At 35.8% G+C, this 23,314-nt stretch overlaps 1 protein-coding gene and 1 long non-coding RNA gene across 3 annotated transcripts; one reads left to right on the top strand and one right to left on the bottom strand.

Annotated features, from left to right (window-relative positions):
* The first annotated feature begins 910 nt into the window (after positions 1–910).
* LOC126814888 (uncharacterized) lies at positions 911–7,305 on the top strand. Of its 2 annotated transcripts, none has more exons than XM_050540329.2 (2): positions 911–1,218; positions 3,765–7,305. In XM_050540329.2, exon 2 carries the CDS (start codon positions 3,786–3,788, stop codon positions 5,826–5,828), a length of 2,043 nt encoding a protein of 680 aa, XP_050396286.1. In that variant the 5' UTR covers positions 911–1,218; positions 3,765–3,785; the 3' UTR covers positions 5,829–7,305. The 2 variants fall into 2 exon arrangements, with proteins under 2 accessions (XP_050396286.1, XP_050396285.1); XM_050540328.2 differs by lacking the exon at positions 911–1,218 and adding an exon at positions 1,906–2,206.
* A 4,194-nt stretch (positions 7,306–11,499) lies between these two features.
* LOC126814900 (uncharacterized) lies at positions 11,500–23,099 on the bottom strand. The gene is made up of 3 exons (XR_007677790.1): positions 22,945–23,099; positions 17,121–17,229; positions 11,500–11,588 (listed from the first exon to the last, which is right to left on the bottom strand). It is a non-coding gene; the product is annotated as an uncharacterized LOC126814900 (long non-coding RNA).
* Between the last annotated feature and the right edge of the window lie 215 nt (positions 23,100–23,314).

Raw genomic sequence — 23,314 nt, forward strand, 5'->3', positions numbered from 1 at the left:
CGCGATTTTTCGTACAATCAGGGGCCATAATTCAGGAAGTTACGATCCGATATGCGCGAATATAGAAAACAGCCAAGATCTTATAAACATGCATTTCAAATTTCATCAAAACCGGAAAAAAATTGTGACCTCTAGACGGTCCACAACCTTGATATACCATATTTTTTTACACTATTAGCGTACAAGGGGCGGCCATTTTGTCCGATTTTCACGAAATTCCAACTCCTACTGTTTTGCTCCTAAAATTGACCTCTAGAGGGACCACAGGCTAAAATGCGATTTTTTGTACAATTAGGGGCCATAATCCATGATGTGTCGAACCGATACATGCCAAGCAACCGAGATCGTTTGGGGATAAACCTATATTTCAAGTTTCGTCAAAATCGAATAAGAATTGTGACCTGTAGAGTGTCCACAAACACTATGCGTCCACATGATGCGTCCACATGAAAATGGTGTAACAATGCACTTGTTAAGGTCTAACATATAACACCAGGGTCCGTATTTAAAGGATAGTCTAACATAGTCACTTAAGAATGCGTTTGCGAAAGAACCATCAGGGACCGGCACATGGTTGGAGAGCTATTTTCACCATTTTTTTTTTACGAATGATGGGTAACTTCTCCACCCCCCCCCCCCTGCCACAACTTTAGATTAATCGAAACATTTTTAGGGTGTAGAAACAATTTGAAATTTTATTTAAGACCAAAAAAAGCGCGTAGATTAATGAAATAGGGTAGCAGATATGGTTAGTGAGTATTCTGAAAGCTTGATGGACTTTCATCGAGAGGTATTTGTTATAGAGAAATGAAATGAAATGGGGTTTAACGTCCTACTCTTCTGCACCTAACCTGGGCTAATTTAAGACGGGCATACGCCATACAGTGTGCTATGAAGGAAATTTTGCCCGGGCAGCGGCGCTACGGCCTACTCTTATATCGAATTCCAACTGCCAAGGGATCTTTTACGTGCACGCCAATGTGTACACGGGACCTTGGTTTTTCGTCCCATCCGAACGACTAGGCAGCTGTCCTTGTCAGGCCCTCCGTTCTGCATCACTGACAAGGGGAAATCACGCCGGAAAATCGAGATGAACTTTCTCGGCCAATGCAGGGATCGAACACCCGACCTCCAGGCTAGCGAGCCAGCGCCTTACCCACTTAGCCACGTGATCCCCCGACTTAAAGTGCTCCAAGGTACCAAAATAGCTCAATTTAGGTATGTCATTTTATTCTAGCTCTGTTTAGGTATGTCATTTTATTCTATCTATATCTCACCCACTGCAGGTATAACCAGCGGCTGCCTGGCAGGATACGCCCAGATTTTGCAAGAGATGGATAGTGAACAAGCTAAAAACAAACAGGATTTTTTGTACAATCAGGGACAATAATCTAGACAGTTATGGTATGAAATGCCCAAATATCAAAAGGGACTGATATCTTTGGGATATAAAGATATGTTTTATTAAGTTTCAACACAATTTGCGTACAAAGTGCGGCCATTTTGTCGGGCCGGAGGCTGACACCTCTGGTACAATCCGCTATAATCCGCTACTCATTTTAAGTGTCATCAAAATCGGATGTAAATAGTGACCTCTGGGGTGTCCACAAGGTAAAAACATGATTTTTCGTACAATCAAGGGCCATATAATATATCCATGAAGTATACGGCCCATAACATGAAATATCGAAAGGAACAGATCTTTGGAATACCTATAGTTCAAGTTTCGTCAAAAGCGGATAAGATAAAAAGAAATTGTGACCAGTAGAGTGCCCACAAACAATTTGTGGACAGACGTCAGCCAGATCTTTATTAAAAAGCGTGCATATTAATATAATTATTTCAGAGAATCACGTCTATAATATGACGTCATCTGCAATGATTTCAAATCTAAATATTACAACTGGTTATTCGCGACATTCACCGTCGTGCGAGTAAGGTCCCTTTAGTTTAAGATGGTTGTGTTTTGGTTTTTATAAAACCAACCTGCCACATGCCGATCACTGTCCTCAAAAAAGTTACTCCTTTATAAACCTCTTAAAGATGGATATGTTTCGATACCCTTCTAACGGCAATCGTAGTAGGTAACACTAACAGCAGAGGAAGTACATGTACTAAATAACTGCCATCCAGTCAACAATCACAATGGACAATCAATGATCAATGTCGATGACATTATTAATCATCAGGAGGCCGTAAAGTTTAAGTAAGTTTAAGTTTAACAAAACTTTTTGGGCCATAAAACATTACAAAACCCGGGGTTGGGTGGTACGTCCATTGGTCCAACCGCTGCGCCTGGAACCATAAGGTCTGTCATTGAGTCAAGTGGTGTGGTTTTGATTCCACGTGTTGTACATAACATCGATAACAAACCTTAATCTCTCAACCCTCCATGTTTCGAGATAAGAGAGGATGCCATTACCTTCAATGTAGCACATGCTGGAGCGATTCGCACCCTGCATTTGTAAACAAAATTGACAATATTTTTAATCAAAAAAACGATTGGTTATTGTCATTGTTATTTATAATATTTCTGCCACACCCAACTACAATTAAGCATATAATCCTACCTGAAACGGGTACAAATCCCCGCTTTTTAAATCGAAGCGACAGTAGATTGCTTTTTCCGACATTTAAAATTTACGTCTGTAACACATAAAGGCGGGGCCTTGTGTGCAATAGCCAATCAAAGTACCCATCTGATCAGAGTTGCGCAGTAGTAATACGGCGTAATTATGAACGTCAGAATCAATTTTGATAAAAACAACGCTTGATTTACTTTATTGTCAATATTTGCTGATAAATGAATGTTGTTTCAGTAGATTGGACTGCGTATGTGTAATAAGTACTAATAGTATAAAATTAACTTATTTTTAAGATGATACATACATTAATAAAGAAATTGAGTTTGCCACTTGGAACTAAAGGCATCCAATCGTAGCTAAAAACAAGCACATCAGATCTCAGCGTTTTTAGTTACGTTCTCGTAGCTATACATAACAAAGAGTAGGGTCGCCTGTCCAACCTCATGGGTTCTCTCTGGGTCCTCCGGTTTCCTCCCACTGCTAAAGACGCAAATGAGTTATTGAAATAATTGTCAAGTGGACAATAAACCCATTTCTCTCTATCTCTCTCTCTCATTACAAAACCCCCCAAAAAATTACCAGGTAAAATATCAGTCAACAAATTACTTTATTTTGAACAAAGTTGTCACTGTTGGAAGTTTGGACTAGAAATAGGCATCAACTATGTCTGCACCATGTACAGGAATTTCCGATCGTTTGACAGACAATAACTCCACCCACATAGTCTCGATTATCAAGTAACATTCTCAATGGCAATCTCGCTTGGCAGGCCTTTCATCACCAGTTTCAGGTAGTGATGTCGGCAACTAACAGTAAACATTAGCTTGGTCAGCCATTTATTGATTTAATTTTAAATCCAAGTTGTATCCTAGCCATAAGGGGCCTACAGAGTTGATTTTGAGCTTGTCATGCAAATAAAGGTCTAATTAATAATTTCTGTAACATCTGAAGCCTAAATAAAGACTTACAAAAGGAAGATTTAGCTCTTGCATAATGTATGTTTAAGAGAGAATTCAAACTAGAATAAATGTAAATTAAAATTGTATGAAATTCAGATCTGACATGTCGATTGAATGGTAAACTTGTCAGGCCAATCTTTGTTTGATGTGCCCTTTTTTTTATATTAAAGTAGCTACGTAATGGTAATTAATTTTTTAATTATTTTCATTTTAATTTCAGTTGAATATCATCCAAGAGTTGATGTTACTAAGTTTAATGAACATGGAGGAAGATAATGTGATATATTTGGCACACCTGGAGCAATTTAAACAGGATCTGGTTAAAACTTTGGGTCAATTCCGTAAAGATAAAAGATTTTGTGACGTGAATCTTTGGGTTAATGACGTTTGCATCAAAGCCCACAGAAATGTATTAGCAGCAAGAAGTGCCTACTTTGAAGCCATGTTTTCTGGAAATTTTCAGGAATCTGAAAATGGTGTTGTTGATATTGACATGAGCCATAGTGTAGAAAATGTTGAACATTTAGAAACCTTTGTGTGTGCTTTGTATGATGGGTGCTGTAAAGTAACAGCTTCAAATGTATCTGCTTTATATCACTTAGCATCCTTTTTTATGTTCGAGCAGCTTAAAGATTGCCTAGTTGATAAACTTTTGTCAATGACATATAGCAGGCTCCAAAATATTGTACAAGCATATATATTAGCCTTAACTTATGACATATCACTTCTTCAAGAAAAGTGTTTCACTGTTATGGAAGGACGCTTCCATGATCATTTTATCTATCAAGAAGATATATTGATATTATCAATCAATCAGATGAAACTTCTATTCACGAAAAATGTCCATAGATATTGCTCACTTTCAAAGATTGTTATGTTTCTGTTAAGATGGATTAACCAAAACTTAGATGATAGAGAAACATACAAGTCTGAAAGTTTGGAATTAATTCATCATATAGCTCAACATCTAGATAGTGTGTCCTTGACTAAAATAAATGTCTTCTTAAGTAGTCAAATGGGCGATGATATTACCAATGAATTTTTACAGAGTGTTCAAGATAGAATCCATGCTATCCTCCATGCACGAGAAATCATTCCTCAAGTTTTATATGAAAATGTACCAACAACCAAAAACCCTACTGAACTATCAGGTAATCAAGTTTTTCCTGTACATTCAAACTGCCTGGTCCTGGTGGCACCTGGTCAAGATGTTATTTCAAATATATGCAACAAAGAATACGAATATAAAGAAGGCAAAAGAATTAATTTACATCAGCATTCTAAGGAGAGGCAAGTCATGAAGCTGGCAATATATGATATGGAACTGAAAAATTGGTTGAATGTTGGGGTTTTTACACCTTTTTCTAGATTCGATAATAAAAACAATTGGAAGGCAGCCACAGTTAACGATCATATTTATTTTGTCAGTCTGTATCAAAAGTTGTGCTATTCTCTGTGTCTTAAATCTTTAATATGCAAGGAAATTTGCATTAAATATATGTTGAATACATTTAATGAGGAGGCCAAGAGTGCCATACCTCTATCTGTGGATGGCAAACTTATTGTTTTGGTTTCCAATTGTGTGCCAGCCAGCAGAGAGAATAGAACAAGTCCTGATCAATATGTGGCACAGCAGAAATATTTTCAACTTGAATCAGATCTAACTTGGTCATTGAAAGCAGAAGTAGAACATAAACACTCATCCACACCAGCATCTTTGGTTAATGCTTGTAGTAAGCAAGTTATTGTCATCAAGGCCAACATAGTTATAAGTCTTGGTAAAAATTTACTAGAAATCAAGGAGGGACACGTGTTTGATTCTGTTACATCAACAATAAAGAAATTTTCAGGGCCATGTTATCTTTCATCACCAGTTCGTGTGCTTGTCAAGGGAGATAATTTACATATAGTAGATGCTGATGGTTGGAAAAGGAAATATGACTGGGTCATTGAAGAATGGATGTTCCCAGAGAAAATTGATCTATCTCTTGTTAGATGGTGTCGGTCTGTATCTAGTTTAGCAGATTATCCTTGCCTTTCTCATGTAAGTACCAATGCAGGAAATGCTATCTGGGAAATAGCTAATCATGGAACATTTGTCTATAGCAACTATTTACTCAAAATAGATGTTGATGAAAATGGGGAATTCCAGACAACTAAACACACTCCACCACCCTTCCGATATTTTACATTATGTACAGCTGGTTTTTGTAGTAATGAGCTGTTAAAATCTCTCAAAGATTCCCAATATATGGAACCACATCTCGTATCAGATAACTATTAGTGTAGTGGATGACCACTACTACTTACTTGTGTGACTTTCTTTGAACTAACATAAAGGACTTGCAGGCAAAAACATTTACAAGAATCCTTTCATAGCAAACTCAGCTGAAGAATATCACTGATAATGGAAATAAATGTTATTTTGAATATTTAATGTTTGTTATTAAAACAATTGACCTTAAATCACAACAAGCCAGATCATAAACACATATCTCAACAGTGCTATTTTAATGTAAAGCAGCTTTATGGAAGATTAGATAGAGCTGACAGTTCTTGCTATAATAGTTAAAAAAATAGATAGTGGAAAGGGAATATGCTAAATATTTCAATCGATTTACTCCACTCTGAAGCGAGAAATCCTCATTTTAATAACACTGTAGCATCGATTGTCATCATTACCGTTGTTAAGATAATAAACAAAGTCTTGATTATTCATTTTTATATTTAATCATCAATGGCTGTTGAACTGCAGATAGGGATTCAAATCTGTTGAAAATCAGACCTGTCAGATGGCATCAAGACTTGAAGAGTTAATTATGGTCATGTCACATTTAAAGATACATTATGGGAGATTTTAATAGAGAGTTGGCCATTCTTGCTATAACAGTTCAAAAATAGATGAAAGAAGAATATATTGAAAATTTTAGTCAAATTACTTTATTCTTATCAAAGTTATCACCATTGTAATTTTTGACTAGAAATAGGAGTCAACTCTCTCTTCACCGTCTCCGAGAATGGCCGATCGTTTGACAGGCGTTAACTCCACATACATAATCTCAATTATCAAGTAACGTTTTCAATGGCTGTGGTACCGTTAGCCTACTCGGTTTGAGACGGGGTTGCATTGGTTGCAATTCAGTTCGTATCACATTTATTTTTACTACAAATCAAAAATAAGACTTTTAATATATAGACAAGAAGCGAAAGTTTGAAAGGAATGGACCAAATCAATGAGGCATAATTATAGCCGACTTCTTGTTAGCCTGCGTGTACTGTAACTGGTAGGTCTACGTAACTCCCGAAGCAGACAAATACTAATAGGAAAAAGTGATCCAATGGGGCTGCAATTCAACTGGGGTGATGTTAGCTACGATGTTTATCAATTTCCATAATTTTTCTGTAAACGCAAGTGACAAACGATCGTATAATACCGACATCCAAACTCTCATTTTAACCACAACTAAACATAATATCAAGGCCGTAATATCGAACTTTCAATCAAATTGACTGACATGCTGGCTCGCTCAACAGCGGCCTCGCTTCGTACACTCTATCATTTAGCCTCAATCTAAAATTTCCGGGAGTATGACGTCAACCTAACGGTAAATCTCTGCTTACAATGCCATTTAAAAATTTAATCAATCAATGAAATCCTGTTTAAATCCAAGCCATCCGTGGGTCTACAGAGTTGATTTTGTGCTTGTTGTATAAATAAAGATCTAATTTATAATTTCTATGACATCTGAAGCCTAAATAAAGACTTGCAATAATCAGATTTAGCTATTGCATAATGTATGTTTAAGGCATAAAGAAAAACCTACAATAGGCAGATTTAGCTCTTGCATAATGTATGTATAAATAGAAATGGCCTGGTTCACAAAAAGCCTTCCTCAGCTTTTTCAGTTGAAGTACATTATATTAAAAATCTCAACAGACCAATATGCCTTATCAATATGCCACAATTGTATAGAATACAATCACTGCCTTTTACTAAGTGACTTTTTAAATAGGCTTCAAACAATGATGGAGTAGAACGGAACAACACCACTGGGGACACAGAAGTCGTCTAAATGTCACTCAGTAATCAGCAGTAATTGGGACCTGTTCAATAGTTTGCAGGATCTGATCAAAGACTTAACAAATTAAAGCGTGGGAGAAATGTGTCAGAATATAAATAAAGTGAAAGTATGCAAACAAAAACATTATTTTCCATCTTAATTTTTAAGCCTAATATCTTGGTTATCAATCCCTCATTCTCAACGATATTTTCCCCATTATTACCAATGGATTCCGTTTTTATTGGTTAAATCTTTTCGAAAAAATTTATAAAATCATCCAGATAATTCAGTTAATAAATTATTTTTCTAAAATGTATTAACTAGAGGTTTCTGAAATAAATTTTAAAATTGGTTGTTTCTGTTTTTACTTGGTTTTTGAAAATGTATTTGTTAAAATAAAATCAATCTGATTGAAACATTGAAAACCAGCAGCTGCCAGGCAGGATACACCCACATTTTGCAAGAGATGGATAGAGAACAAGCTAGAAACAAACAGGATTTTTTGTACAATCAGGGGCAATAATCCAGAAAGTTATGGTCTGAAATACGCAAATATCAAAAGGGATATAAAGAAGTGTTTTAAGTTTCATCAAAATCGGATAAAAATTATGACCTCTAGAGGGTCCACAAACTTCGTATTGCATACTTCTACACAATTTGCGGACATTTTGTCGGGCAGTTTCATTTCAGTTTTCCCGAAATTCGATTCAACATTCATTATGGTGGAATGGTGATATATTTAAACAGTTTTTAAACCAAACTCAATCAAAATTACGGTGTAACGGTGATATATTTGAACGTTTTGTTTTTTTTAAATCGGATAATAATTAAATTGTGACCTCTAGAGGGATCACAAGCTAAAAATGCGATTTTTCGTACAATCAGGGGCCATAATTCAGGAAGTTACGATCCGATATGCGATAATATTCAATGGAACCAAGATCTTTGGGTTATAAACTCACATCTCAAGTTTTATCAAAATCAGAAGAAAATTGTGACCTCTTAGAGAGTCCACAACCTTGATATCATATTTTTACGCTATTTGAGTACGAGGGTCAGCCATTTTGTCTGTCAGTTTTGGTCCGATTTTTACGAAATTCGAACTCAACCATCCTTAGGGTATAAAAGTGATATATTTAAACGTTTTTTTTTTTAAATCGGATAAAAATTATGACCTCTATAGGGTCAACAAGCTAAAAACGTGATTTTTCGTACAATCAGGGGCCATAATTCAGGAACCGAGATCTTTGGGTTATAAACTTCCATTTCAAGTTTCAACAAAATCAGATAAAAATTGTGACCTCTATATAGGGTCCACAAGCTAAAAATGCGATTTTTCATACAATCAGGGCCCATAATCTATGAAGTTACAGTCAGATACATGCCAATATCGAAGGGAACCGAGATCTTAGGGAGATAAACCTATATTTCCAGTTTCTTTGAAATCGGATAAGAATTGTGACCTGTAGAGTGTCCAGAAACAATTGTGGACGGACAGAGGCGACAACAATCTATGTCCACATGAAAATGTGGGCGTATAAAAACGATACAAATCCAACTTCACAGATAACAATCACAAGCAACTTTAGTAGTGTAAGGTTTCAACACAACACGATATTGTGTAAAATGTTGCGCTGTCAATAGTTGCTTACTATTATGTTTGAAGTTGGTTTTTTTTTCAATTTTTGATTAATTTGATTAAAATAAAGTTTATGGACCAAGACCTAGTTTTCATAAAGTATTAATTTCAGATTTGGACAACAATGGACCTGCCTGTAGATAGCAAGTTCCCATGAAAAAAATCCTAACAAAATTCTTGTTCTTTGGATTTCAGAAATGTTATCATTATTAAGTACTAATATCACATGTATCAGTATCAGGAAACACATCATAGTTACATCATTAAAGATAGGTTGCCAGGCAACGAAACATACGCCAACAGCAGCTAAATTGTCCAGGCAGTCAACAAGAGTTGTCGCATATTTTTACTTTTTTTCTTTCGGTAATAAAACATTTATAATGCATTAAAATCTGATTAAGAGTAACAACTTATTAAGTAATTATCAGAAAACCATTAGCATTTGTTTGGTTTTTATAAAGTTCTGCCCCATGCTAACATTTAGTATACGAAACATTTAATATCATGGATTTAGCTGTTCAAGTTATCAAAATTCATTGAAAATCAATATACATGTACTTGTTCGTCTCAAGACCTTAAACTCTGTATCAATCTGAAGTCAATCAGATACAAATGATAACTTTAGCCTCTAGTGTGTCACAAGATTTTTCAAAGTGATCAAAGGCCATAACTTTGGCAGTAATTATCAGAAATCGTTGAAAATCAATACGATTCTTCTTCTCATGACCTCAAACACTGTGTATAAATTTAAAGTCAATCGGATATTAACTTTAGCCTCTAGAGCATTTACAAGATTTTTTGAAGTGATAAGGGCCATAACTCTGGCAGCAATTGAAAATGAAGAGACTTCTTCATCTCATGACCTTAAACACTGTGTATAAATTTAGTCAATCGGATATTAACTTTAGCCTCTAGAGCATTTACAAGATTTTTTGGGCCATAACTCTGGCAGTAATTATTGAAAATCGCTGATAATGAATAGTCTTGTCTCACGACCTTAAACACTGGGTATAAATTTAAAGTCAATCGGATACTAACTTTAGCCTCTGGAACGTCCACAAGATTTTTTGAAATGATCAAGGGCCATAACTCTGGCAGTAATTATCGGAAATCGCTGAAAATCAATAGGCTTCTTCAGCAAATGACCTTAAACACTGTACAAATTTAAAGTCAATCGGATATTAACTTTAGTCTCTAGAGCTTCCACAAGCAAATGTGGACGCCGGACCGACAACAATATACGACCACATTTCAATGTGGGCGTATAAAGATAAGCTGAACACTTTTTTTCAGTGGATATCCTGAACCAATTTTATTGAAATTTTTATAACACATCACATCTTTAAAGATGCTTAAATAAATGATGATGCACAGTAACTGCACACATTTTAAGTTCAGTCTTGTAGATAAAATAGGTCAGGTCACCACCAAATCACATCAGGTTTAATGTTGTTTCCTTCTGAAAGAGCAGCCTGAAAGGTTACAAAAAATACTGAGAATTATTTACAATGAATTCAGAATATAAATGGCTGCAATTTTCAAAATTTTTACTATAAATCTTGTAACTATACTCTTACTTTTTACTGACATATCAGGTGTAACTTGTCAATTAACATGCGGGTGCGCCTGGCAATTACTGACCATACATGTACATAACCAGTCACCAAGCAAATGAGCTAGTATACATTGACAGCGAAGGGAATGGTAGGACTGAACCCATACTTGACAATACTACTATTTGATATAATTGTGACCTTCATTCAAAAGAAGTGTTGCGGCGTAGCTATTTCCCGATAACAATGAGTTAATTTACGATTGTTCAGTACCATTTATACTAAGCAGCAAAAGAAATGTTTATGTCACACCTTTCCTTGTGATTGGATTAGCTTTTAATGACTTTCTAACCACAGTCTTTTACTTTCTCTAAATTTGTTAACTGTTCCCTTTTTGTAGGTGAAAAAGAATAACTTGACACCCAAACATTAGAATAGAAAGCAAATGTGATTTTTATTACACTTTTCAATTATAAATACAGAATGACTACTATTGGAAAATGTTGACGTCTAATCTGGGCAATATGACTCCTTTTTGGCTTTTGGAACTCCCAAAAGACCTAGGATAATCTCTGTATAAGCACATGTCACATAATCTATTTTATTTGACTTGTATACAAAATAACTACTATTCAGTTTGTAATGTGACATCTACAGTACAATAAAACTCTATATTTTACCTTCTGTTAATCTGGCTTTTCCTCCTGTTGGTTGACACAAGACTGTGGAACAACCTACACATAACACTACTGTTTGTGCATGACTAAACACTGTTGTGATTTTGTAGCAGCCTGAAAAAATATAATATTATCAAACAATGATTGCTCGTAAATGAAACAAAAACACTACTTATATTTTATGAGTTTTCTGAACACTACTTATATTTTATGAGTTTTCTGAACATTAAAAACACGCCTTCGCACTGTTTGAGGGCTGATCTTACGTTGCCGTGTTCCAACAGTCCTCCCCGAGAGTTAGCAGTAGCTTACTGGAACCTGTTGCGCAGATGCTGTAGTCGGATGTGGCGATCTTGAGCAGCGGTTCTTACAGGTGGCGCTCCAGGTTAGGGTCGATCGGCAACTCTTCCAGTGTCGTGGAAGTGAGGTAAGCAATGGTCGATGGGTGGACATTAAAGTGTCTGGCGACGGCTACCTGTGAAGCCCCCTGATCCAGCATGCCAATAGCTCTGTTCCCGTTTTCTTGTGTAAGGCGTGGCATTCCCCCCCCCCCCCCGAGTGATGAACGTTGAAATTTTGATCTGTATTTAAAGGGCCAGAGTTCAGGGAATGCATGTGCAAAACGTGTGACATGGTACGTGAAAATAGACAACTGTTGCGTTTACACAAACCAAGTTCATTACCGAGAACTGATGGTGTTGAAACTACTATTCGGATATCCGTTAACGGATACAAAATAAGGGTTATCCAAATCATTTTACTATCCGTTTACTATTCGTTACAATATATTCTGACTTTCCTTATGCTCTATATTTAGCCATTTTTACATCTGATTACTTTGAAATTTTCACCAATGCTATTGATCACGTACGCAGCTTTGAGCATAAATGTTAATATCACGCGTATTATTTAGCGATAGTAACTAATAACAAGCCAACAGTGAGGCTGATGTCCCCCGCCAAAATACCAAAATAAATAGATGACACATTAATTTATCGCACATTTATTTTTTTTAAAGTATCAAGCAATCAAACTGATTATCAACTATACACTTAAGTTTCATCACTCTCTATCAAAGTTATCTTGTCCTAAAGCATTGACAAGGCATTGACCTAATCAACACATACACCAAGTTTGAACATTCTAGCTCAATTAGGAAGAGAGTTATCGTGCCCCAAAGTATCAACCAATCAAATTGCTTATCTCTGCTTACCCTAAGCGGAAAATGCTCATCTAATCAAATTGCTTATCTCTGCTTACCCTAAGCGGAAAATGCTCATCTTCGAACTCCATCAAGGCATTGACCTAATTAACACATACACCAAGTTTGAACATTCTAGCTCAATTAGGAAGAGAGTTATCGTGCCCCAAAGTATCAACCAATCAAATTGCTTATCTCTGCTTACCCTAAGCGGAAAATGCTCATCTTCGAACTCCATCAAGGTATTGACCTAATAAACACATACACCAAGTTTGAACATTCTAGCTCAATTAAAAGTTATCGTGTCCCAAAGCATCAACCAATCAAATTGCTTATCTCTGCTTACCCTAAGCGGAAAATGCTCATCTTCGAACTCCATCAAGGCATTGACCTAATCAACACATACACCAAGTTTGAACATTCTAGCCCAATTAGGAAGAGAGTTATCGTGTCCCAAAGCATCAACCAATCAAATTGCTTATCTCTGCTTACCCTAAGCGGAAAATGCTCATCTTCGAACTCCATCAAGGCATTGACCTAATAAACACATACACCAAGTTTGAACATTCTAGCTCAATTAGGAAGAGAGTTATTGTGTCCCAAAAAGTGTGACGGACAGACAGACGGACAGACAGACAGACGGACGAACCCATTTTAATAGTCCCCTGCTTGTTCGAAAGGCGGGGGACAAAAATATTAATGCAGTGCAACGAAAACAGTAGTCCAAATAAAAAAAGTATTCATTCATTCCTCGCCCTGGTTTATGCTAGATAGAAGCTACTTCTTGGGTTTACGGGATACAAGTTAACACTGTGTTTAGACTTCCCGCACTGTAATTTATTCACAACGACCTAGGTCACGTATATTCTCACTTACTGATTGGTTCAATAGCAGTAGATTATCAGAATGAGGCAAACGAGCATGGCGGAATAAATGTTAGATGTTTTTATTTTACTTTCTTCATTCGTGTTGATTGAGCAAAAATGATGAGTGGGAGGGCCGCGGATTACAGGAGTAGTTATACACAAATTTATTCACCTCGTTGATTTTTTTTGGATATCATGAATAGTCTTAATAATTGCGGCTAAAGGTAGGCACGTTTTTTTCTTCGCGGCTCAAACAATTTGCAAATCGAAAGTAAGATTTCATTCTCGGCATACGCAGACACTCATAAACATTGAAATAAGTAAGAAATTATGAGTATATGAACTTTTGATGTGATTTTGTTCAAGAATTTCATGTTTCCGAAATATCCGACGAATAGTATTCGGATAGCAAACAAAAGTATTCGGATCACAAATCTCGATCCGATTTTCAACACTAAGAACTGATATTGGGTTCAAACCCAGAACTCCACAAAATGAGACCCATCACAAGTTTCACTTATGTGCCATAAGATAGGAAAGCCCAAGAAAACGTTTACCAGAAATATTTCACGATTTAGGCATTGTGTTTTTACTTTGAGTGTAAATATCAAGACAATTGGAGAGCCATTAAGCTTAATATCAGAAATCATCGAAATTTAATGCATACATACATGTATAAAATTCAAGTCATTTGGAGAACTTCAATCTCTCTCAAGTGTCCAAAATGCAATCAAGGGGGGAACTGTATCCTCTAAAGTACAGACAATTTTAAAAGTGATCAAGGACAATAAAGAAATAATAAGACTTCTATGTCTCACTAACCAATACAATGCAAGTATACTGACTGCAAGGATCAACAAGATTTTCAATGTAATCAACAGGATTCTTCGTCTCAGTAACATATTTCTAAACACCACCTAAATTTTGATGCACGAAAAGGGTAACAGGAATGTACAAATGATATGTGGGGCCATTGGGGTGTATTAAAATAATGGCTAACTTCAATGGAGGGGCAATACATATATCGAATTTAAGCGATACATGTATCTACTGAAGAATATGTTTTTGTTGAAATAAACATTTTTATCCATTTAAATCATAAAAAACCAGCGGCTGCCAGGCAGGATACGCCCACATTTTCGAGAGATGGATAGAGAACAAGCTAAAAAGAAAGTGATTTTTTCTACAATCAAGGGCCATAATTCAGAAAATTACAATTCGATATGAACAAATAACGAAAGGAACCGAGATCTTTGGGTTATAAACTTACATTTCAAGTTTCAACAAAATCAGATAAAAACTGTGACCTCTATAGGGTCCACAACCTTGATATACTAACACGTTTTTTTTAAATCGGATAAAAATTATGACCTCTATAGGGTCTACAAGCCAAATAACGCGATTTTTAGTACAATCAGGGGCCATAATTCAGGAAGTTACGTTCCGATATGCACGAATATCGAAAGGAACGAGATCTTTGGGTTATAAGCATACATTTCAAGTTTTGGTTTTTTTTAAATCGGATAATAATTAAATTGTGACCTCTAGAGGGATCACAAGCTAAAAATGCGATTTTTCGTACAATCATGGGCCATAATTCAGGAAGTTACGATCCGATATGCGAGAATATCCAAAGGAACCAAGATCTTTGGGTTATAAACTCACATCTCAAGTTTCATGAAAATCAGAAGAAAATTGTGACCTCTTAGAGAGTCCACAACCTTGATATCATATTTTTACGCTATTTGAGTACGAGGGTCAGCCATTTTGTCTGTCAGTTTGGGTCCGATTTTTACGAAATTCGAACTCAACCATCCTTAGGGTATAAAGGTGATATATTTAAACGTTTTTTTTTTTAAATCGGATAAAAATTATGACCTCTATAGGGTCAACAAGCAAAAAAGGTGATTTTTCGTACAATCAGGGGCCATAATTCAGGAACCGAGATCTTTGGGTTATAAACTTCCATCTATGAAGTTACAGTCAGATACATGCCAATATCGAAGGGAACCGAGATCTTAGGGAGATAAACCTATATTTCAAGTTTCTTTGAAATCGGATAAGAATTGTGACCTGTAGAGTGTCCAGAAACAATTGTGGACGGACAGGGGCGACAACAATCTATGTCCACATGAAAATGTGGGCGTATAAAAACGATACAAATCCAACTTCACAGATAACAATCACAAGCAACTTTAGTAGTGTAAGGTTTCAACACAACACGATATTGTTTAAAATGTTGCGCTATCAATAGTTGCTTATGACCTCTATAGGGTTCACAAGCTAAAAACGTGATTTTTCGTAAAATCAGGGGCCATAATTCAGGAAGTTACGGTCCGATATACGCAAATATCGCAAGGAACCGAGATCTTTGTGTTATAAACTTACATTTCAAGTTTCAACAAAATCGGATAAAAACTGTGACCTCTATAGGGTCCACAACCTTGATATACCATATTTTTACGCTATTTGAGAACGAAGGGCGGCCATTTTGTCTGTCAGTTTTGGGCCGATTTTCACAAAATTCGAACTAGGCCATCCTTAGGGTGTAACGGTGATATAATAACACGTTTTTTTTAAATCGGATAAAAATTATGACCTCTATAGGGTCTACAAGCCAAATAACGCGATTTTTAGTACAATCAGGGGCCATAATTCAGGAAGTTACGTTCCGATATGCACGAATATCGAAAGGAACGAGATCTTTGGGTTATAAGCATACATTTCAAGTTTCAACAAAATCGGATAAAAATTGTGACCTCTACAGTGTTCACAAGCTAAAAACGTGATTTTTCGTACAATCAGGGGCCATAATCCATGAAGTTACAGTCTGATACATGCCAATATCGAAAGGAACCGAGATCTTAGGGTGATAAACCTATATTTCAAGTTTCATTGAAATCGGATAAAAATTGTGACCTGTAGACTGTTCACAAACAATTGTGGACGGACGGACGGACGTACGTCCGGATGACGGACAGGGGCGACGACAATATACATTCACATGATATAATAACACGTTTTTTTTAAATCGGATAAAAATTATGACCTCTATAGGGTCTACAAGCCAAATAACGCGATTTTTAGTACAATCAGGGGCCATAATTCAGGAAGTTCCGTTCCGATATGCACGAATATCGAAAGGAACGAGATCTTTGGGTTATAAGCATACATTTCAAGTTTCAACAAAATTGAATAAAAATTGTGACCTCTACAGTGTTCACAAGCTAAAAACGTGATTTTTCGTACAATCAGGGGCCATAATCCATGAAGTTACAGTCTGATACATGCCAATATCGAAAGGAACCGAGATCTTAGGGTGATAAACCTATATTTCAAGTTTCATTGAAATCGGATAAAAATTGTGACCTGTAGACTGTTCACAAACAATTGTGGACGGACGGACGGACGTACGTCCGGATGACGGACAGGGGCGACGACAATATACATTCACATGAAAATGTGGGCGTATAAAAATCCCTGGGCAGTATTGATTTTGTAAAATTTCTTGAAGGTGTCTACGTAGATTGAAAACCACAGTTTCTCCAGTTATATTTTTAATTTGATGAACTACATTACCTGGGCATTTGACATCCATGAAATAACTGTTAGGACTTTGAACTATTCTTTTGAGTTTATGTTTTTTCTTCTCATCTTCAGGCAGAGGATGTAATAAATCTGTAGCTAACTATAATGAAACAACAAAATACTTGTTAATGAGCTAATGAAGAGGGTTATAATACATGTATGTATTCTTCTGCGGGCTAAATATAAATAGAAGCATAATCTACTTGACACAAAATATTGCTGAAGCATAATTTACATGACACAAAATAATGCTGAAGCAAAATTTCAGAGAATTAAAGATGGGTTCCCGCGTACAAACTGGGTGATTTAATGGCATATATGGACCAAAAACATATTCAAACTAATTAATTTGTCATAATTATGCTTCAAATCCTTCTCAAACATTGTAATTGCGAAGGAATGCCCTGCTATTAAAATTCGATCAAACCAGGTCATGTTTACGTCACGTCTTGGGAGTCAGAGGAGAGATCATTGCATACATAAGACGATGTTGTCTTTAATCGCTTACTATTTATTACAAATATCGAATCCTAATTAAATTCTCAGACAATCCACTACACGCGTCTTTTTCCGTAATTTTTATCTCAGAAAGTATTGTACGTCTAACTCTTCATAAAGTTTATCAACTTGTACATCGAAGCGCTCAATGTTCGCTTGTGACCTTTGACATCGTGCGTGCAGAAGGTCATAACCGTTGGGCTGTTGATTAGGGGAATCCTTACATTTTTGTCCTGTATACGCTCCATGAGTGTTTTTTGGGGAATCCAGTATTTTTCTAGTAAGATTGGATATCTCTACTTTCCATATACCTAAATTGCCATACTTTTATTGGAAATAACTACCCGATAAATACTTTTCTGGGAACCCATCTTTAAGTTTTGAGATGTAGAATTTTTGGCCACTGCAAAGAGATTCTAGTACCCAGGATATATTCATTCACAGTGAGTTGCCAAGTTGTTGTTCTTGGTGTTTAAATTTAATGTCTGCTTCCACCGATAGTGATGATATTGAAGACAAGTTGTCATATGATATATTCATTTTCTTGGCAATGGTGCAGAGGGGTCTTTCCTGTGGGAGGAAACCCCTGAAGTAAACCTACCAAGGTTAGGTAGGCACCCCTATCTCCAAGCCACATACGGTCACCACACTAGCGATCAAGACCATGTTTTGTGTGCCACGGCTGCAAGATAGAGAGTGCTACTAGTAGCAATGCAAAAGCTCGGTAGAGGCGCCACCGATACTATTTTTATCAATGTATAAAAAACTGTCCGTAAAATGTGTCATTTTTGTTCCGCGACTTTCGGGAAGTTGTATGAACACCAACATCAACGACATCGCGCTTTTCGAGTTGAGACGAAAACAGAGTTTGTGTCAAGTGTGCTTTAGACATTCAGAAATGCATTTACGACCTATTTCTTATATTTTGAAAAAATAAAATTATTAGAAAAAGGCAAAAAAGGCGCTCGTCACTGAAAGTCAGGGAACAAAATAACCGGGTTCGCATCGCACTTTGCAACCCATTTCCGACGTTACTGTGAGTCAATGGAAAAACTGATTAGCAAAATTTTAGTTCGGAATCTAAAAAGTCGCAAATCATTTTTTATCAGATATAATTATAATACCATTTATTTTATCATTTAGTGCCTCAAAATTCAAGGGTGAATTAAAAATCCTTTTACGGTTACTCGAAAAACATGAACCAATCCTTTTTATTCTACATTTCACAACACAACGTTCATTTCAGGAGTTGGTCTGTTTTTGGTTGTGCTTATCCAGACACAATAAATGTATGGAAAACGTGACTACTTAGTACTATGCCGCATGTCTTCACTCTTCTCTCTAATGCTTAGTCTAATCGTAATAATTCATGATTTTCGATGTTGAATAACTTTTACAATGATCAAAACAATGCTCGAAGTTTGTCATATATTACATGTACGTAATTAGCCGGAAGATACCGCTTTGCAAAACTGAAATTTTGACATTGCATGCTTACGTTGGTCTTGTATTTACAGCAACTTCTGCACAATAAAAGATAATTAAATAGGCTACTACATGTATTGTGAATGTTCAGAACAGGATGAATGAATAGGTTTTTTTTTTTAATGCATTTTTAATTAATTAAATTATGTGTGATTTTACTCGCATGACAGCTATGTAACCAAAGGTGGACAAAATTACAGCAAGGTAATTCAGACCATGTGACATCAACATGAATCCTCTGCAGTTGGAATACCTTTAGCATCGTAAAGGATTGGTGTTAAAGATTATCATCCACAATACAATTCATGCCATGCGAGATCAGTAACTTGCAAGTTATGCACAAAATATGAATAGAAAAAAAAAAACATTTCCAAAATGACAATAACCCCCCAAATTTAATAAGGCCATGGTTAATTAATTGTCAGTTTCTTATGACCTGAGTTTGTGACATATACATGCTACATGCAGTAATTATTAATTATTGAGATTTGGTCGTTAAAACCCATTGGTAACCAGTGTCAGCGATTTATTCACATTTATTAAATATTTATAATTAAAATATCTGTTGCACAATATAGCTGGGCATCGGAAGATTTGATCATAATAAATAAGTTTAAATTATTAGTGATATGCTTCGAAGTTAACAGTTCGTTAATTCATGGCATTTCATTTCTTTATCCTTCGCTACTTTGACAGGTTACAAAATGACCTGTTCCAAACGGGTTGATGATTTGTTCTGACATAAATAATTAAAAGCATACCCTTGGACTTTTAAAGACAAAATAAGTTAGATTATTTAACAGGTCAGTCAAAGAATTTACTACACACTTGTTCATTTCTCTAGCCGTGAGGGAAGATAGTACCAATTGGGCAATGGCAATAGCCCGTATGTTAATTGTCGTCAACTTTGAACCCATCATCGGCACATGGCATCATGATAATATAAATACTTTTATTATTTTGTCTATCGTAATCAAACTGTTTACATTTATTTGTATCTCTGTGTCCTTTTGAGACTGTTTATATAGTGTTGTTAATAAAATACCGTGAAAGGCGTGAAGCAGTGTCAACCAGTCGGTATAGTCAGTAAATAAAATAATTTAGCAGGAATTAAAAGACATTTATATCTTTCTGTGAATTTTATTACAAATGACCAAGTGCCTTATTATAGAGTATATATGTGGTCTTTGGTGAATGTTGTAGCTACCATTCCTTGGTATGGATGAGATATGATACGACTTTATCACTTCCGTTTTGCAGCTGGACTTATTCACATTCTAGCCTACTTTTAAGTAGGCCCTACTTTACTTATCACCTACGGTGTCATGTTCATCGATAAATAGTGGATTTTAATGCGTCAATTCGCTGTTCATATTTAAAGGCAAACAAATATAGTTTTAAAGGACAAATTTTGGACCTCACTAAATTTGACCAAATAATTATGGAAGTGCGTAATTATTACGGATGAAAACGGACATGCGGGCAGGTCATGAGAATCAAACAATTAACCGCGGCCTGACCATGGCTATCACTGAGCAAAGTGTTAATTTTAATTACAAATTTTTATATTTTGAATTTAAACAACATAACTGATTTGAAGTTACAGTAAAAACGGGACCGATTGGATGTAAACCAGTTTATAGTACAGTATTCACATATTAAACGAGTTACGACCCATTTGTGTCAATTCCTAGGTCCCAAATATTAGCGATTAAACTCCTTTAAAGATACATTCCCGCGCACAAACTGGGTGATTTGATGATATATTTGGACTAAAAACATATTTAAACTAATTAATTTATCATAATTTTGCTTCAAATTCTTCTCAAAACATTGTAATTGCCAAGGAATACTCTGCTATAAAAATCGATCAAAAGAGGTCATGTTTGTGTCACGTGACAAAACATGTGCGAAGCCGGAGCAGAATTCATTGTATACACAAGACGATGTGGTCTTTAATCGCCGAGTCTGACTATTTATTACAACGAAGTGTATATTTTGCCGTCCTACGATTCTTTACTTTATTTACTATTTAGCCGTACTTCCGTTCGACATGCGCAGTTTTCGATTCTTGATATATTCCACCATTTTGGAACATTAAAAACAACTCGTCTTTCAAGTTCGGCGCAGAAGCACGATTTTACGGGAAAAACATAAACCACTGAAAGTCTAAGTAATTAAATTAAAAACCAAAATGCGCCCTTGACCAAAATAGAATAACATTCTAAATGCTTTTCTACAATTTACATTTATTATCTTATTTTCTTTTAAAAATAATTCTCCAGTTTCTACCATCAGAAATTTAAGTATGGCTATTTGCTTCCTCATAAGAAATGGAGAAAGGAGCAATGTTAGACAAAGGACGAATAGAACTGTCTGGTGGGTTGGGGTTGGGGTTAGGGTTGGGTTATGGGTTAATGTCAGACGGTAAAATAGTCCACGAGTTGAAAAAGCCGGCATCATTGCCAAAACAAAAACTGCTAAGTCCAGGAATCAGACAACTGCGCATGTCAAACGGAAGTGACGGCTAAATAGTAAATAAAGTAAAGAACCATACACTGCCTTATTACAAATATCGAATCCTAATTAAATTCTCGGATTATCCACTGCCCACGTCTTTTTCCGTGATTTTCATCTCAGAAAGTGTTGTGTCTAACTCTTCATAAAGTTTATCAACATACACTAGGGACCAGGTATCATTCAGATTTGATGAAAAACGGAAAGAAACTGAGCTTACCATCTATAATCTAATACACATATTCAGTTAATAGATTGCCATGCAGAAAGTATTAAATACCATCAAGATTCATCAAATAACGCCCAGTTTGTGCTACCGTTTAGTTTAAGAAACACCATTTAGTTTTGACATCGGTCATCTAGTTTATGACCATTTAGTTTAGTTTTGATATTGGTCATCCAGTTTATGACCATTTAGTTTAGTTTTGATATTGGTCATCCAGTTTATGACCATTTAGTTTCATAAACTAGACAACTGATGTCAAACTAAACGGTAGCACAAACTGGGCGGTTTTTGATGAATCTTGATGGTATTTTAAATTAACACTTTCTGCATGGCAATCTATTAACTGAATATGTGTATTAGATTATAGATGGTAAGCTCAGTTTCTTTCCTTTTTTTCATCAAATCTGAATGATACCCGGTCCCTAGTGATATGTAGGCCTACACTACACCAAGCGCTCAACCTTCGCATGCAACCTTCGCCGTCACACATGCAGGTATATTCCTAATCATTGGGCTGTCGATTAGGGGAACCCTTACTGGCCTAACATTTTAGTCCTGTATTATGTATACGCTCCATGAGTTTTTTTCAGGGAATCAAGTATTTTTCTAGTAAGATTGGATATCTCTACTTTCTATACTATATACCTATACGCCATATACGGATACCAAAATTGCCATACTTTTATTCATATTGGAAATAACCACCCGAAAAATACTTTTCTGGGAACCTATCAATCTAAGTCGTCCAGCTTGCAGTAGTATTACTACTAATAATAGTAATAGTAGATCTAATAATTAATAGAGAATCTCCTACGAATCGTTTTTGACACAAGTGAAGTAGATATTATAAGGTATGGTAACCATTTACGACAACCATTCCTAGGCCGTTAATCAAGTATCAATCAAGGCATGTGAAAACATCGAATCAACTGGGCATTTTTGCCTCGTTATTGCGTGTCAGACAGTAAATTCGACATGGCAAAATTTAGAATCGGTTGTACTAATAAAATAATAATTAAGCCCTGCTAATTAATGAACATGTGATACAATCGAATCGGCGAATTTTTCTTAATAATAAAGTGTACTCACAGGCATCTTGAACCGTGCAAGCTTCCAGGCAAAAAGACTGAATCGGGGTTTGCACAAATAGTAAACACGGAGTTCTTTCACAACAGGATGAAATTGCACCATGTTTTCGTAGAACTGATATTACATTTTGTTACGACATTATCAAAATTGCAGTACACAAATATACCATTGAAAGAATATGTTTATTTTAAGTCATTTGTTTTTTGGCTACCACTTTGGGGAGTATGGTATAGGCTACAGTAATAAAAGGGAGATTAATCCATTTATTATTCTCCCACTTGGAGGCAGACCACCATTAATTTCGGGTAGCACGATTTACCCATATCCACCCAAACCACCATTATTTCAACTTATAAGACAATAATTTTTA

This window comes from Patella vulgata, chromosome 3, assembly GCF_932274485.2.
Source record: "Patella vulgata chromosome 3, xgPatVulg1.2, whole genome shotgun sequence".
NCBI lineage: Eukaryota > Metazoa > Mollusca > Gastropoda > Patellidae > Patella > Patella vulgata.

What these genes read in the sequence shown, in the direction of transcription:
- LOC126814888 (XM_050540329.2), top strand. Translation starts at nt 3,786, where the DNA reads ATGTTACTAAGTTTAATGAACATGGAGGAAGATAATGTGATATATTTG.